Here is a 15,700-nt window from a genome sequence, read left to right on the forward strand (position 1 = left end):
GTGGGAGGGAGGTGAGGATAGAATTGTTCTATACTTGTGGTGGCATTTCATGATTGTATGAATTTGTCAAAATCTGTACGCTAAACAGGATGAATTCAAGTCAATATAAATAATATATTTTTAAAAATTGAGATACTACTCTACACCCACTAGAATGGCTAAAGTTAAAAAGACTGACTGTACCAAGTGTTGGTACAGATATGGGCAATTAGAATTCTCTCACCTTGCTGGTAGTTTCACATCAGATTAAACATACACATGACCTAAGACCTAGCAATACCTCTACTTGTAAGTATTGACCCAAGATCAGTGTGTGTAAGTGATAAATCACGAAATTCTACTCCTGAAGCCAAGAGTACACTATATTAGTGTTATAATAACGAGAATTTAAATAAAAGCTTGAAAGGAAAAAAATCTATATCCATAAGAATCCATTACAAGAATGTACATTGAAGCTTTATTATTAATAGCCAAAAACTGGAATCCATCCAACTGTGTATCAATAAGAGTATTGACAAACTGTGATATATTCGCCTAACGGAGTATTACTCAGTGATGAAAAGGAATGAACTATTATCATAAGCAACATCAGAGATGAACCTAGAACACATTATGTTGAATGAAAAAAATCCAAACACAACGGACATGAATAATTGCATTTATATAAAGTTGAAGAGCAGGAAGACTTATGCATGGTGACTTATACTTTGGAGTGACAGTTGCTTTTTGGGGTGGGAATTGTGTGGAAGAAGGCAACAGGGAGGTGTTTGGGGCAAGGGAAACATTCTACACCTTAACTGGGAGTATTAGGTACATGGAGTGCATTCATTCACCAAAAGTCATGGAACTGAATACCTAAGATGAGTGTATTTTATTGTGTATAAATTTTACTGCAATTTTTAAAAGCCATACAAAACTTTACACTATCGAATGAGCATTCCAAAGTGAGCACCTCAGTGGGGCGCCTGGGTGGCTCAGTCGGTTAAGTGTCTGACTCTGGATTTTGGCTCAGGTCATGATCTCACAGTTCATGAGTTCCAGCTCTGCAGGGGCTGCGCTGACACTGTGGAGTCTGCCTGGACTCGCTCTCTCTCTCTTCCTCTCTCTGTCCCCCTCCCCAGCTCTTTGTCTCTCTCTCAAAATACAAAAAATAAACTTTATAGAAAACAAAACAAAACAAAGTAAGCACGTGAGGGTGATCTAGAATTCCACGATAATGACATTGCTCCCAAATATTACTGAATATTTCTGTCTGAAAATGCTTCTGAAAGCAGTGAGTCACATATGAAAAATCACAGGACCATTTCTCCACCATGTTTACTTTTTATTGTGCCTCCTTAAAACAGTATTCATCTTCATTGCTCACTTTGTGCTCCAAAGCGAATCGGAACGAGTTTTATTTCCAAAAATAAAATTGGAGATTTATGTACTCATTCAACAGACAGATGCCAAGAGAGCGAGACATACAATGTCTCCATCCTTCAAAGTCTTGCTTTATAATGGGAAGAAAACCACAAGTACCTGTAAGCCCCAGCAAATAACCCAGTAACTGCACAGGGGGCGAAATGGTATTAAGGAAGGAGAGTAATTTGGGAGCGTGATGGGTGGGGGGTGGGGCTGCCTTAGAAAGTGTGGTTAGAAACTCTCTTGGATTTACATCACTAATGTGGCCATTCATTTATTATATATAAAGAGACTCATTGAACACCAGCAGGCCAGACACTGTCTTCAAGGAGGAAGGAAACAGATCCATAAACAAATAATTAAATACAAAGGGCTTCTAATGGGCAGGCTTGAAGACACTCGCACACAGAGGGAGAATTATGAATGTGCTAAAGACTCCAAAGGCAATTACTGAGGGGGACTCAGGACTCTGTGTACCATGAAAGCATTATTTAGATGTGTAACTCATGGAGAGCTTTGTAAAATCTCTCCTCATCTTGCAATCCCACAATGAATTAGCCGCCCTCCCCCCCGACCAAGAACAATAAACAATTTTTGTGTTGTAAAATATACATAAAATTTACTTTTTGAACACAGTTTTAGGTGTTCTGTTCAGTGGCATTTACATACATCCAAGTATTGTGATAATGTTGAGATCCCAGGAATTAAGGGCAAGAAACAGATAGGGAGCCCTTGTTTATATGCACCATGACAGAGGGGAGGGGAAGGGCCAGAGAAGAAGAACAAGTGTTAAATCCTGTTCTTTTTCCTTTAAGTGTCACCATCTGGTAGTTTGCTGGGTAAAGCACAGTTAATTAGGCCAAGGTCAAAGGTCCATCCCCTGTGGGCCAGGTGAACCTGTCGGGTTCTGCTGGCTGCTTTCCATGGCCAAAGCCTACTCTCCCATCCCCAAGCCAATGTTCTTCAAAGATATGGCTGAGGTCCCCCCACCCAGGGAAGTTAGTGAGCAGGAACAGCTGGGAGCAAACTCCTCAGAGGAAACATGGACACAGCTCAGCTGTCAGCTCCTTGTTCACAGGTGGCACACTCACTGTCTGCTAGATCCTCACCACAGGATGCACACTTCCCAAATGCACTGGGCAGCTCACTGGCGCTTTTGGAAATAAGGTCAAAGGCAGAAGAAAGCAAAAGGATGCAAAGGTAGTAAGAGATGATTTAAGCCGTTTCTGTTTGGGAGACAAAGCAGGCTTCCCAGTTAAATATCTTAGCTCACTTTTGTGACTTTATAATACACAGCTCAGAGTCCCCTGAAATCTAACACCCTTACTTAAAAAAGAGGAAACCCAAACAAGGAATCGGAAGGGTTGTGCAAAGTCAACCGGTGACTTAGTATTGAAGCTGAAAATGCAAACACAGGTCTCCTGCCACCCCGCTCATCACTGCCGCCATGGCCACGCGGCGAATGAATGGGACACTTGCTCAACGCACTGCCTCCCACAGGAAAGAAGCTTGGCCGTGGAATCCAACCAACAGAAAACACCCATGTACACTAGCATGCCAAGTAAGTGGCAAAGAAAGAGATGTGGTTTCCGTCTTTCATTGTATTTCTTGAGTGAGCAGCAAAGAGACCTGTCTTTGCGGTACCTGGCACATAGCGCACAATCCATAAACCTTACGTGACTTGATCAGTGAGAAAAAGAAGGTCCTGGGAGCCAGTGGTCATGGACAAGACAGAAGAATGCAACAACCGTGCAATAAAATTTGCACCTCCAAATTCAGACTCCAAAGCGAGGTCCGAGCAAGGCACAGGATCCTGTGCCCAATGGGCAGAGCTGGGTGGGGCTCACACACCGGCCTGGAGGCCAGAAGGGTCCAGAGAAGAGGAGGCATTGCTTCTACTGAAGAGAACTCATCTGAAATGCAAAAGCCTGCTTCTGTGCTGACCAGCTCTGTGGGACTCCATTTCTTCAACTGTTAAAGTAATTAAGCTTGCGTGTCTTAAATTCCTTCCACAAAAACATTCTACTCCCCCTCCCCCCAATTTGTTACCTCATAAAATCTCAGTCTGTAGCTAAAAATGCCCAAGTTTCTCCTTGTTGCCTACCAGAGATGGTAATGCCAGAGACTTCTCTCAACCAGCAAACACCTCCTGAGACAGGCAGAGGGACCCGGTCCAGGTTGGGGGTGGGGGCAGCTGGAGAATGGAGAGATGACATATCCAAATGCCCACCGCAAAAGGAGGAAACCTGTCTTGGCTTCACAGATGCCCTGAAACTCAGTGACACGGCGGGGAATAAAATTTCCTCTAGTCTGATCAACATCGTCACTCTGGTTTGCCAGCTCTCTTTCTATGTCCTGGATGTGGCCTTTTCCTTTCTTATTTAAAGCAAAGTAGTCTGGCCAGCAGTTAGTTGCTTTACCAATGGCTCTAACTACTCTCCTCTGTGATGCATTTCTCTAGCTTCTCCAACTAGTTCAAGAAAGCAGAAATGACAGGATACAGCGCGTGGTTTTGCTGCAGTTCGCTATTGCGCCAGGATTATTGATCATCAGCACCAATTTGCAAGATGGACAAGAGAGGGACGCAGGTTTGGGAGGGGGGAATCCATTAATCAAGCAAGAGGTATTTAAGGAGGCCCGTTTTTATAAAGACCTATGCTCGGCTCTGCGGGGCTTTAAGGAGTTGGGAGAGTATGCACCCCAAACCCCGGTCTCAAAGAATCTGGAATCTAATCACTAGTGGAATAGAGACACAGGTGAGGGGAAGACAAACTTGTGTGGCCAGTTTGCCAAGGATTTCTGGACACGCGGCACAGGCTGCCCTTTTCAGGTAACCAACTAAGCCTCCTGAGGAGGACACCAAGGTAAAGGGCACTGCTGCATAAAGGTAGCCTTACTTTCTCAGGGGAGAATGGAGGCCCCAGTAAGATAGGAAACTCCTTGCGGGCAGAGGCACTGGAAACATGCATGCCGTAGCTTAGAGCATGAGTCCGGTGGCAATACCATGTGACACAGTGCTGTCCCGAGACCCCCGTCAGTCTGGGACACTCAGTGACTTACTTCGAATTCCTCGGCACAGTTCATCCTCAACATGAAAGGGCAAAGATGTATTTACAGACTCGCAAAGTGAACCACTGGGCTCCATTTTGAGAACCCAGACAGAGGTCAGGACGTGCTGTCAGGGGTGTGACGACATCAACAGTGGCAGAAGCAGAGGTGGAACCCAGCAGTGGTGACGGCATTAAGAGTTCTGGTAGCAAAAGACCAGCAGCGAGAGTATGAATGTGAACCGCGCAAAACCTTCCGAGACTGTCCGAGCCAAAGACCACCGCATTCGATTCCAACGCCCTCTTTATAAACACATGCAGGAGGGCACAATCGGGGACGCCAGCCATACGTTCACTGCCAAATACATACAGGGAGGGCAACTGCTTCAGGCTGACCTCTCTGCTTCTTTTCCCCCTACACCTGAGGGGGTTGGACACAATATCGGTAACGGCAGTCCAGCCCCTCAGTAATTCTGACCTCGTGTGTGCGAACTGGGGGGACAGGGACCCATATGCCTGGGTGGAGGAGATGACTGTGCTATGCTCACCTGGAACAGACCTGCCTACCTGCTCAGAGAAAGCCAGCTCTTGAAAATAGGCAGGGGCGAAAGGAGTGGGGGGAGTGGCTGAGTCACATGGACCCTGGGGGTGCAGGGAGCCCAAGTCTTGAAAGCAGTGGGCTTTGAGAACAGGCAGGAGGCCACCTGGCCAGAACAGCAAGCAAGTGCAGCAGAGCCATGGGGGAAAGGAAGGCCGGGAAGAGCACACCCCCAGGTCACCTGGGGGGCTCAGTCAGTTGAGCATCTGACTTTGGCTCAGGTCATGATCTCAGTTTGTGGGTTCAAGCCCCATGTTGGGCTCTGTGCTGACAGCTCAGAACCTGGAACTTGCTTTGGAATCTGTGTATCCCTCTCTCTCTGCCCCTCCCCTCCTCACACTAAGTCTCTCTCTCTCTCAAAAATAAACATTTAAAAAATCATAATAATAATAACTGAAATAAGAAAAAAGCAAGTGCCCCCCCGACTGCAGACACATATGGGGCCATGGTAAGCTTGTCTGCCAGCTATTTAAAAGCAAAAGAACCTCACCCGCTTTGAAAACCTATAGGTTACGTCCAAAATGGAAGAGTCATTTCCTCAAAGGCCTCCCTCGCCATGTGGAAAGAACATCTACTTGGATTCCACAGGGCCATGGTGAGAATCACAGTTCCACCTCTTACCAGCTGTGTGAAGTTCCAAGCTTCTTAACCTGATTTTCACATTTATTAAATGGGCAGCAGTAACTCTGCTCTCCCAGGATTGTAAGAACTAAGGATTCAGTACACAAACGCCCTTAGCTCAATGGCTGGCACACAGAGGAGACGTAAAACTCCGGACAAATGAGGCACCAATGGTACTGGTGACATCATCCAGGGACTATCTCCTACCTCCAGAGCCATTGTCCGGTTCCTGTGCTGATGACGCTAGACTATTTAAAGTTCTCTTTTCTTTGTTTTCTGAGGAATGTGTCTGTGATCCCTGGAAAACGAACCTCTCTAAATCATTCTGAAGTTCCTGATGACAAACAAAGCAGCTAGAAGCTTCATCCTATCAGAACCGGAGCACCTGATAGGATATACTTGTAGTTTCCAAAATAATAGGTTCCCTGCCCCCAGGGATATCATTATCATAGAAAAGATGACTTTAAGGGAAAAGTAACCATAAAAAGTAACAGAAACAGCGGGGGTGACAGGAAAACCACAAGACAACGGCTGGAATAATTGAGAAAATGGCTGGGACTCAGAAGTTACCAAGATAGGGGGCTCGGAGGCCTGAATTGACATTCGGGGGACAAATGAACGTGACAGGAAGACTAATAAAACAAAAAGCTCTCCCCTCCCACCCCCTCCTATTCTTCCAATTCCAATGATAGTTAACAGACTCTTAAATCAGCACTGGTGGACACTAAACAAGTATTTAAGGTTAGGAATTTAGTGTGACTTCCTCTCGCCATTTAGAAGAAGGAGTACCTTGCTAGGGACAGTTGTTTAAAATCTTAGATTCCTAAAAAAAATAAAATAAAATAAAATCTTAGATTCCTAGTGGCAAAGCCAAGTGTATGTATATTTAATACCGATCAGATGACAAACGCTGGGGGTGCATACACAGAAAATAAGGGTTGGACTGAAAATCTTCCCATAACAAGAGTCCCTGTCCCCAGCTCCATGTAGCCTGAGTTCTACATGGCGGTGAGGCAAGGAAAGGAAGTGCAGTTCCCACATGCTTCGAAGATTTGGCTGTGGCATTCAGGGTTTTCAGGCAGTATGTTTCCTGTGACACTTTCCATTGGAGGACTTGCCTCCACGGGTTGAATAAAATGGGGCACTTCAGCACAGAGTGGGTATTTATGATCCCAAGTCCCCCTATTTGCTTTTTGAGATCATAAATGGCCCTTATGTTTCTAGGAGCAAAGCAGAGGCAAGCATCAGCCTTCTCTCCCCAGATATAAGCAAGAGGAGGAATATTGTTCTCATATATGCCCTCAATCAATCTTCTTTTCTTTTTTTTTTTTTTTTTTTTTTTTTTTTTTTAGGAGAGAGAGNAAGCCACCCAGGCGCCCCAACCCCTCAATCAATCTTAAACTTGCCTCGAGGACTTTCTCCCTACACTAATTGTTCACAGAGTCTTACTTAGCCCCACAATGCTTTGACGTGCTACCTTTCACGCTGGAGAAGAGACACCTAATGCATTTGGGGGAAAAGCTACACACCAAATGATGTGAACGGCCCAGCACTGGGAAGTGTGAAGAGAGCCATGCGTGGTTACATGTATGGGATGGAAGGAGCTTGCCCACTGCTTGGCCACCTTCTCAACCCCTTGATCCCACAGAGATCCCTTGGAGATGGAAATTTACAGGACACCAAAAGCTCAGGAGAACATTCCTCCAGGACATTCCCCCAAACATCTTTGCTTTCAGGCTGGGCTTGCCTCTTCGGCTGCATCGTCACAACATACCACTCAGTGAACGAAGGAACCTCTCGGAAAAAGTTCTGACCCTTATCCTAGAAGGTGCTATGTATGCCTAATATACCAATAACGTAAATTTTAAAGATGGCATTTTAGAAGCACATTCAAATATGCTTCTGAAAGAAGAAAACGCATTCTCCGTTTGCTAAAATTAAATCTAAAACTTCTCACCGGTTCTACTTTTAATTAGTTTTTCTTGTAAACACACTCCCGCCACCACACTCATCTTTTGGAAAAACACATCTCAGGAACATATGTCCCCAGGAGTAGTAGCTGACAGGCAGGACTGAAGGTAAAGGTCAGACAGATGTGGGAAATGACCGGCACACTCAACAAAATGCCACATGGCCTGATTTGCTTTCCAGGCTGGTGCCAAATTGTTTGCACGCAGTCCTTATCATAAAATCCAAGCTGTTGGGCTCGCTGCCATCAATGTTCGTGAAAGGTAGTGGTTTCTAACACTAGAACATGGTAAGGCTGTGGATTCTGAGTTACAATACGCTTTCAATGATCTTGACTCACAGGGTAACAAAAGTAAATGAAAGTTACAAACATATCAAATGCCTTATTTCAGCTTATTTAGCTAATTTTATACAGGCTGTTACGAACTCATTTTTAAAAATTAAGTTTGGGGCACCTGGGTGGCTTAGTCAGTTAAGCTTTCAACTTCAGCTCAGGTCATGATCTCAGGGTTTATGAGTTCAAGCCCCACATCAGGCTCTGTGCTGACAGCTCAGAACCTGGAGCCTCTTTCAGATTCTGTGTCTCCCTCTCTCTCTGCTCCTCCTCTGCTTGCACTCTGTCTCTCTCTCAAAAATAAATAATAAACATTTAAAAACTTAATTTTATTTTCTTTGTTTTCCACTGGTCTGTGATCATTGTGCAAGGCTGACCAAATGGAGAAGAAAAAATGGAGTGGTACAATGAAGGCATGTCAAGGCTACCAGGTCATACAGGACAGTAGGATATGACAATCTTTCTCCACGCATCAGACATTCTGAAAGTGTTCAGTTAAGACCTTAATGTATCGGATGCTCCAATTCAGGCCCAAGTAGCACATCTCAGAAAGATGCTTATTAAGCCTCTGCTTGAAACAAGTTCTTTTTCATGCTCCTGTTAGAGAGTTTTGTCAGCTCCAGAGCCAAAATTCAGTGCCACGTGCCACGTAACTACCTATCTGCCATGATGCTGCCCGCTATATTTACTGACAAAAAAAGCCTGCTTTAGGGGCACCTGGGTGGCTCAGTTGGTGAAGCATTGGACTCTTGAGTTTGGCTCAGGTTTGGCTCACAATTTTGGCTCACAATTGTAAGATCAAGCCCATGTCAGCCTTTGCACTCGGCAATGAAGCCTGCTTAGGATTCTCTCTCTCTCTTCCATAATAAATACATAAGCTTTAAAAAAGAAAAAAAAAAAGCCTGCTTTATAAAGATTAAGATTCAAGATACATAATGCTGAAGTCATAATCCATATTAATTCCTTCTATTACAAGGGAATGGATTTCTTGATTAAGGTGCATTTTAAAACTGGTTTCATTCTATACAGAAGAAATAACATGGGTATATTGGGACCTCATATATACACAAATGCTTCTTTTTATTTCAGCTTTTCAAGATTGCCTGTTTCCTCTGGTTCCAATGCAATCATCTGTGCTATGTTTTGGGCTCCTACATATTACACTAAAACTGTACAAAGCTTTATGCTGTACTTGCTTCTGTAGAGCTTGGAACGCCTTTGAGACATTATCTCACTGTGTTATGCTTACCCTCAGAAATCGCTGTTAACACCAGCCACCCTCTCTCCTGAGCCCGTGACTGGTTTATGGAGCTGAAAATGAGTCAACCAATGCACATGAATCAAAGGCAGGAAACCAGTAGGCACTGGTGGAATCATAGGAGAGGAGAGCTTAATGGTAACAGGACTGCTGTAATCTTATTTTTCAAAGCACTTTAATCACTTCCAATTCAAGAAGTGCCCTGATTTTAGGTGCAAGGACCAGAACACAAAAAGAGTTGAAGTGTCCTGCCCAGGACAGTCAACCTAGACAGGGGCAAAATCATGTGAGCTAAAGCAGTCCTTTTGGCTTTCTCCCCTCCCTCACCATCACCCACGTCGACTCCTGGTCCCGCTAATATCATCCTTTTCCTCTCACAGCACCTTGAAGTATCTGAATTGTTTTGTTTACTTACTCTGTTCTCTTGTTTTTGTCTATCCCTCGAATGAAAAGCCTGTGAGAACAGGAGCCTTGCTGTTTTGTCACTCAGGTGACCTCAGCGCCTAGAGCAGCTCTTGGGTTCAATAAATGTACCCGGCACATAATAATAAGAACATCACACTTGCTCTGCAAGTATTTTTGAATGAATGAATGACTGCAACTGCAATCTCCAGGGAGCCGTGATTTTTCAGCCATGTCCATGATCTGGGAGGGAAAGAACGCTCAAGATGCAGAACAGCTATTGCGCTACCAAATCCCTTGCCGGGTTAAAGAGAAGATATGGCAATGACCACAGGCCAGGCTGGTGCCAAGACAAAGGAAGGTGAGGACACTTGCCTCAGTCCTTGAGGAATCTTGTTCCTTGAAAAAGTCTCTGAAGGAACATAATTCTCGGGAGCTGTGACAACACGGGCGGTATACAGCTTCTCGGCTGATTCTACTTCCCTGCGCCCAGTTCTAGTAGCAAATGAAGTTCAGGAGCAAGGTGACAGAAAGAAACGAGGGATAAGTGATAGCAGCTCACTCATTTGGGCTCTGTAATCTCCTGTTTGGGAGGCAAATCTCAAGTAATCAGACTGGCATTTCCTCAAAAGGAAAAGTAATTATATGACCCAGCAATTCCACTCTTAGGAACATACCCAAGAAAACTGAAAACATACATCTACAGAGAAACCTATACATAAATGTTTATAGCAGCATTACTCATAATAGGTTAAAAGTGTAAACTACCCAAATGTCCATCAACTGATGAATGAATAAATAAAATGTGATGTATGTATACAATGAATATTATTCAGCCATAAAAAGATAGAAAGTACAGGGGCGCCTGGGTGGCTCAGTCGGTTAAGTGTGCGACTTTGGCTCAGGTCATGATCTCACGGTCCATGAGCTCAAGCTCCNTAAAGATAAGAAGTACTGATGCATGCTACAACAATGATGAATCACATGTTATATGATTCCATTTTACATGAAATGTCTATATACAAGCCAAATTTATAGAGAAAGACATTAGGTCAGTGGTTGCTTGGAGCTGGGGGATAATGGCCATCAAACGGTTACAGGGTTTGTTTCTGGGTTAATGAAAATGTTCTGCAAGTAGACGGCGATGACAATTGCCCAACTCTGTGAACGGCGTACTTTGCAAATAACCATGGAATTGTATCCTTTAAATGGGTAAATTGTATGGTATTTGAAATAGATCTCAACAAAGCGGTTATTAAAAACAGAAACAAAAAAACTGCAATAACCAAATCCTTCTGCAGTCTGCTGCGGATGGAGGAAATGCGGGAGCCTCCCGTATGTCCCTCATAAAAGAAGAACAACAGCGCTGCCTAGGATACCTGGGGTTTCGTGGAGGTGACAGCCACCCTCTCTGACTCTCCACACTAACTTGCCTGGCTCCAACCAGCTTGCTTTGGTCTCGTACTTTATCTCCATTCCTTTAATGGACTTCTGCAGAACACCTACTATGTGCCAGGTGCTGTGCAAGCTGCCGGCCCTACAGACGAAAGACAAGCCGGCTTTGCCGTCGAGAAGCTACCACTTTCATAATTATTCACTCAACTGCAGGCCAGGAAGTAGCAAAAGGAAGAGTCGTGAGTGGTTTTCTGTGAGGGGTTGTGGGCAGAAAAGAATTTTCCATATCTGAGCTCCAGAAAGGTAGACTCATGTCCCTATCAGAAAAAGCACACACAGGTCTGGTGTGAGAATATCTCAAAGCCAGGGTGGGGCAGAGTGGGGCCAGGGTGGGGGGAGCCACAGGAGCCAAATCAGGCAGGAAGCTGGAAGACACAAAACCCCTAAAGCCATGAAATAGTGCCAGCATTAGCCTTAAATTCCAGCTGGCAGTACTCTGGGTGTTTCCATTTTGTTTATTTATTTATTTTTTTTAAAGAAAGAGGATATGGGGGAGGAGGAAGAGAACTTAAGTTATTACTCAGCATTTCCACCCTGTTTAATGTTTGCAAAGTACTCCTGCACTCACTTAGTCCTGAACTGCCTGAAATAATAAAGGAATTTGAGAACCCAGCCAAGAACTCGAAGTACTTAGGAGATATCACTAAGTCCTGCACCTGGCAAGGCGGGCCCTCTTAAAAAAATTAATCCCATAACATGAGCACTATATAAAAACATAATCCAATATAAAAATCTCCATCAACCTGACAGGCCTCTTGATGGTGGTAAAGGAACTCCGTAAGCTCATGTTCTATGTTTGCCCATTCATACCTTGACACATGTCAGGTATGGGGCACAGGTATCCTTTTTTGACATGAAAGAGTCCTGTGGCACACCAAATATTTTATGGTCACAATTAACAAGAACACCAGCTTCCTGCCGTCAGGACAAGAGCACTGGGACAGTCTTTTCCCAGACGCAGCATCAATGAAGTGACAGGGATTTGTGTGACTGTCGCCTATCAGCTAGGCCAGTGCCAGCAAACATCCTGCTGTGTGGGTAAAACACTAGAACCACTGCAGCTTTTGGGCTCAAGCTCCAGGAGGTACTTGAAATGGATGTGCTTGTGTGTCTGGATTACATTTATATCCAACCAAGCTCAGTGACCACCTTAGCTTACTCCACAGGAGTGCTACCTTGGGGAATGTTCAATGTTCAAGTGGGAAACTATTCAGTACAGTGAAGATAACACACAAATTTAAAAGGACCATTATATGAATCCTATGAGGACAAAGTGCTTCAATGAGTGGTTTCAAAAAATATGTTAGGGTTACATAAAGATGAAAAAAGAATATTGAGAATGTATATAAGAAACATCATCTACTTTATTTCCAATCAACTCTCCACTCTTCCCTCCTACACGCCACAGGACGCTTGGAGAAGCTTGACAACCCGCCACATGCATACCCACACATGCATACATACTGCAACTCTACCACGGTAAAGTGGGAATTACCAGGTCCAGATCTGAAAGAGACCAAAACTTAGAGAGATGAGGCCAGTATTTGAGGCTACTCTCTTCTTGGGGCATCTGTCAAATTGAGAAAAGCTTCCTGAATGGCTGAGCAGCATTTCTGATGGCCTGGTGGGTCCAGGAGAACAAAAACTGGAGTTCTAGACTGCCAATGAGTTGGCTGTAATTTCAGACAAGCTAGACTAAGGGAAAAAGCATTGTTACAGGCAAAACTAATGGTAAAAAGATTTAATAAACAGGAATTAAAAGTTCAAATTGTTTAGAGGTGCCTGGGTGGCACCATCAGTTGAGCGCCCAACTCTTGATTTCAGCTGAGGTCATTCCCAGGGGTTTATGGGATTGAGTTCTACATCTGGCTCCATGCTGAGGGTAGAGCCTGTTTAAGATTCTCTCTCTCTCTCTCTCTCTCTCTCTTTTTTCCCACCCCCATTGCAGCTCTCTGCCCTTCTCCTCTGCTTGCTCTCTCTCTCTAAAAAATTAAGAAGTGCAAATTGTTTAATATAACTCTAAAATTGTATGTACCTAAAAGAGGTCTGAAAAAACATAAAGCAAAAAACTGACATCACTGTAAATCATCATCAACATAAACTGCAAGCACGGTGGAAGACTTAACACGGTTCTCTCAGTGATGGAAAATGCAGAAAAACAAGTTTGAAAAAAAAAGTGATAAAGAAATCAGAATCTAACTGTCATCTACAGAACTCTCACCCCCATGGTCCTAATGCACATTTTTTTCAAGCCTATATGGAAGAGTTACCAAAACCGGTCACATGCCTTTTGCCTGTACAATGCAAAAACGTGTGCCATTGACACTAGCCACAACAGATAGATCTGGCCCTGACAAAGAGGTATGACCTAGTAAGGTCTGAAGGGACTATAGTTTCAATAAGCAAAGGAGTCCTGAGATCAGACAGTAAGTAGATTGGCCCTTGTATGACTTAGGGACAACATGGAACTGATGCTGGGTTGGACCTGAGATGGCGAGGATGAAAAAAGCAAAGAGAGGGTAGAGTGGGGACAGTCTGCACAACCCGCTCCCTTTTTCCCCTGCCCCTGGGAGCTGCATGGTTGTGCTCTGAGTTGCGTGGGAGGGAGAAGCAAACCCTGGCCCCCTGCCTAGCAAAAAAAGGGAGGCAGCAGGAATAATAGAGTCTTCTATGCAATCAGGCCGAATGACTTAGCTCTTCTGTGGCCAAACCTTGCTTCCTTTTCCCCTAGCTTCCCAGCTTTTCTTCCCCATTCTAGGAAAGCGCATTAGATTTCTAGTGACCACCTTTGCTATTCCACCATTACAAGCATTGACATGGATGAAGGTGAGTGCAGATCCTGGAAATCTAGAGATCCTGATTCTAAAAACCTTCACCCCATGAGAAAAGTCTTCCTTGACTTCTCTCTCCAGAGGTCATTCCTACCTCACTCTCCAGAGGGAATATCTTGGCTTTGATCTTCGACTTCAGTGGCCTGGATACCTATTCATGGTGCCCTGGGGATTTGAATTAGAAATGTGGACGCGTTGAGGGGGCCTGCTAGGATTGGAGAGCTTGAGATGGAACTAAACACCTGGGGTGGGATGCGGTGGGAACAGGCATGACCTGTGCCTTTCACTCAGGGGGGCTGAGTACTTCCCTACAGCCCACTCACAGGTAGACTGAACCACCTCCCCAGGCTGACCTTGCTGCAGGAAATAGACGAGTGGGCTTTCTGGACCTGCTATAGCCCTGACCTAATTCTGTGAATGAATCTCAGCAAGCACCAATAAGTCTCTCCCTTGCTGCTCCCCCAATCTGGCAGCATTTAGTGCTGAGTGGAAAGAGCCACGTAATCGGCAGGGATTCCTTTGCGTAGCAGCCAATCCAGTGTCCCTTGTGGCTCGTCCCGGGCCAGCACTGGGTCAGATCCTTCTGCATCCACGGCTTGGGGTTCAACCATTCACATGGTTTGACGTTCTGCCGCCTGAGCATGGTTGCACGCACGTATTCGGCTAGCTGATTTGAAATCACCTGTAGCACAAAGCTGTACGAGTGAAGTACTTCCTGGGTTTTTCACTAGCACCACTTCAGGAAGTGAAGCCTGTAGATGTTTGCTCTAAGCGCCTTATTAATAAGTAACTTCCACTGGTTTCCCCTTCCCCCGTCTGGCAGGCGGCCATCCAGACTTACCCTCGTACATCTCCAGGATGTGGACCGTGTCTCCAATCTCCAAGGAGAGCTCCACATCTTGAGAGGCATTGTAGTTGTAGATTGCTGGAAAAGAGAAATACATGGAGGAAATGGCATCAGTAGCAGTGAAAATACAAGCCACTCGACAGCACATTCCATGGTTAATGAATTACTTTCTATTTAATGATTTTGTGTGAATCGCCCACTGGAAAGCAGAGGACATCCTCTTAAACCCCCGTCACTGGTCATTTACAGTCATTCTTCCAAAAAAAATTGGTAGGCTGTTTACTATATATTGTGGTGGCGACCAGGGACAGTGACAAAACACACAGACGGGGTCCCTGCCCCAGGAATTTTTAATAGTCCAGTAGAGGAAAAAAGACATTAAATGTATAGTATTAGAGAAGCAACTATTTAATTTAAATTGTGGGAAGAGGTATGAAAGAAAACAACCAGGCTACAATGAGAATACAATGTGGGGGTCTGTAGGTCGGTCCCCTTGTTCCTCAGACAAGAGCCAGCCTACACCACCACTGGGCTCATGATCTCTAAGCCAAAGAGGGAGCCATTCCTGGCTTCCCTGACATAGTAATTGGGAGTCAAAGGGCCACTGTGAGTGCCGCCTACCATGTAGGAGCAGACTGACACAAAGTGCAGTGTAGAGAGGGCCACCTTTTCCCAGTCCCGGGTGTCCTGGGAAACGGGATGGCCCAGCAGCTCCTCCTCAAGGTGACCTCAATCACCACATCCTCAGGACAGGCAGTGACTGGACCAGATTATGGAAAAACAGCCTATGTCTTACAATTCGAAAAGACGACAACTCAATTTTCAGACAGGTAAGGGCTCAAAAGAGACATTTTACCAAGAATCATATATGCTGGCTAAGAAACACATGAAAAGTTGCTCTTCATCATTAGTCATCAGGGAAATGCAAATTAACC

The 15,700-nt window shown here is 44.7% G+C and overlaps 1 protein-coding gene across 1 annotated transcript in view; it reads right to left on the reverse strand.

Annotated features, from left to right (window-relative positions):
- The window catches only part of DOCK5 (dedicator of cytokinesis 5), a 164,946-nt gene extending 150,108 nt beyond the window's left edge, over positions 1-14,838 (reverse strand). Inside the window, exon 1 of the mRNA XM_077780138.1 lies at positions 14,760-14,838. Within this exon, the coding sequence (XP_077636264.1) occupies positions 14,760-14,769 (10 nt within the window). The 5' untranslated portion in view covers positions 14,770-14,838. The remainder of the gene's footprint in view (positions 1-14,759) is intronic.
- Between the last annotated feature and the right edge of the window lie 862 nt (positions 14,839-15,700).

Source organism: Crocuta crocuta, unplaced genomic scaffold, assembly GCF_008692635.1.
Source record: "Crocuta crocuta isolate KB4526 unplaced genomic scaffold, BGI_CrCroc_1.0 scaffold395, whole genome shotgun sequence".
In the NCBI taxonomy this organism is placed as follows: Eukaryota; Metazoa; Chordata; class Mammalia; order Carnivora; family Hyaenidae; genus Crocuta; species Crocuta crocuta.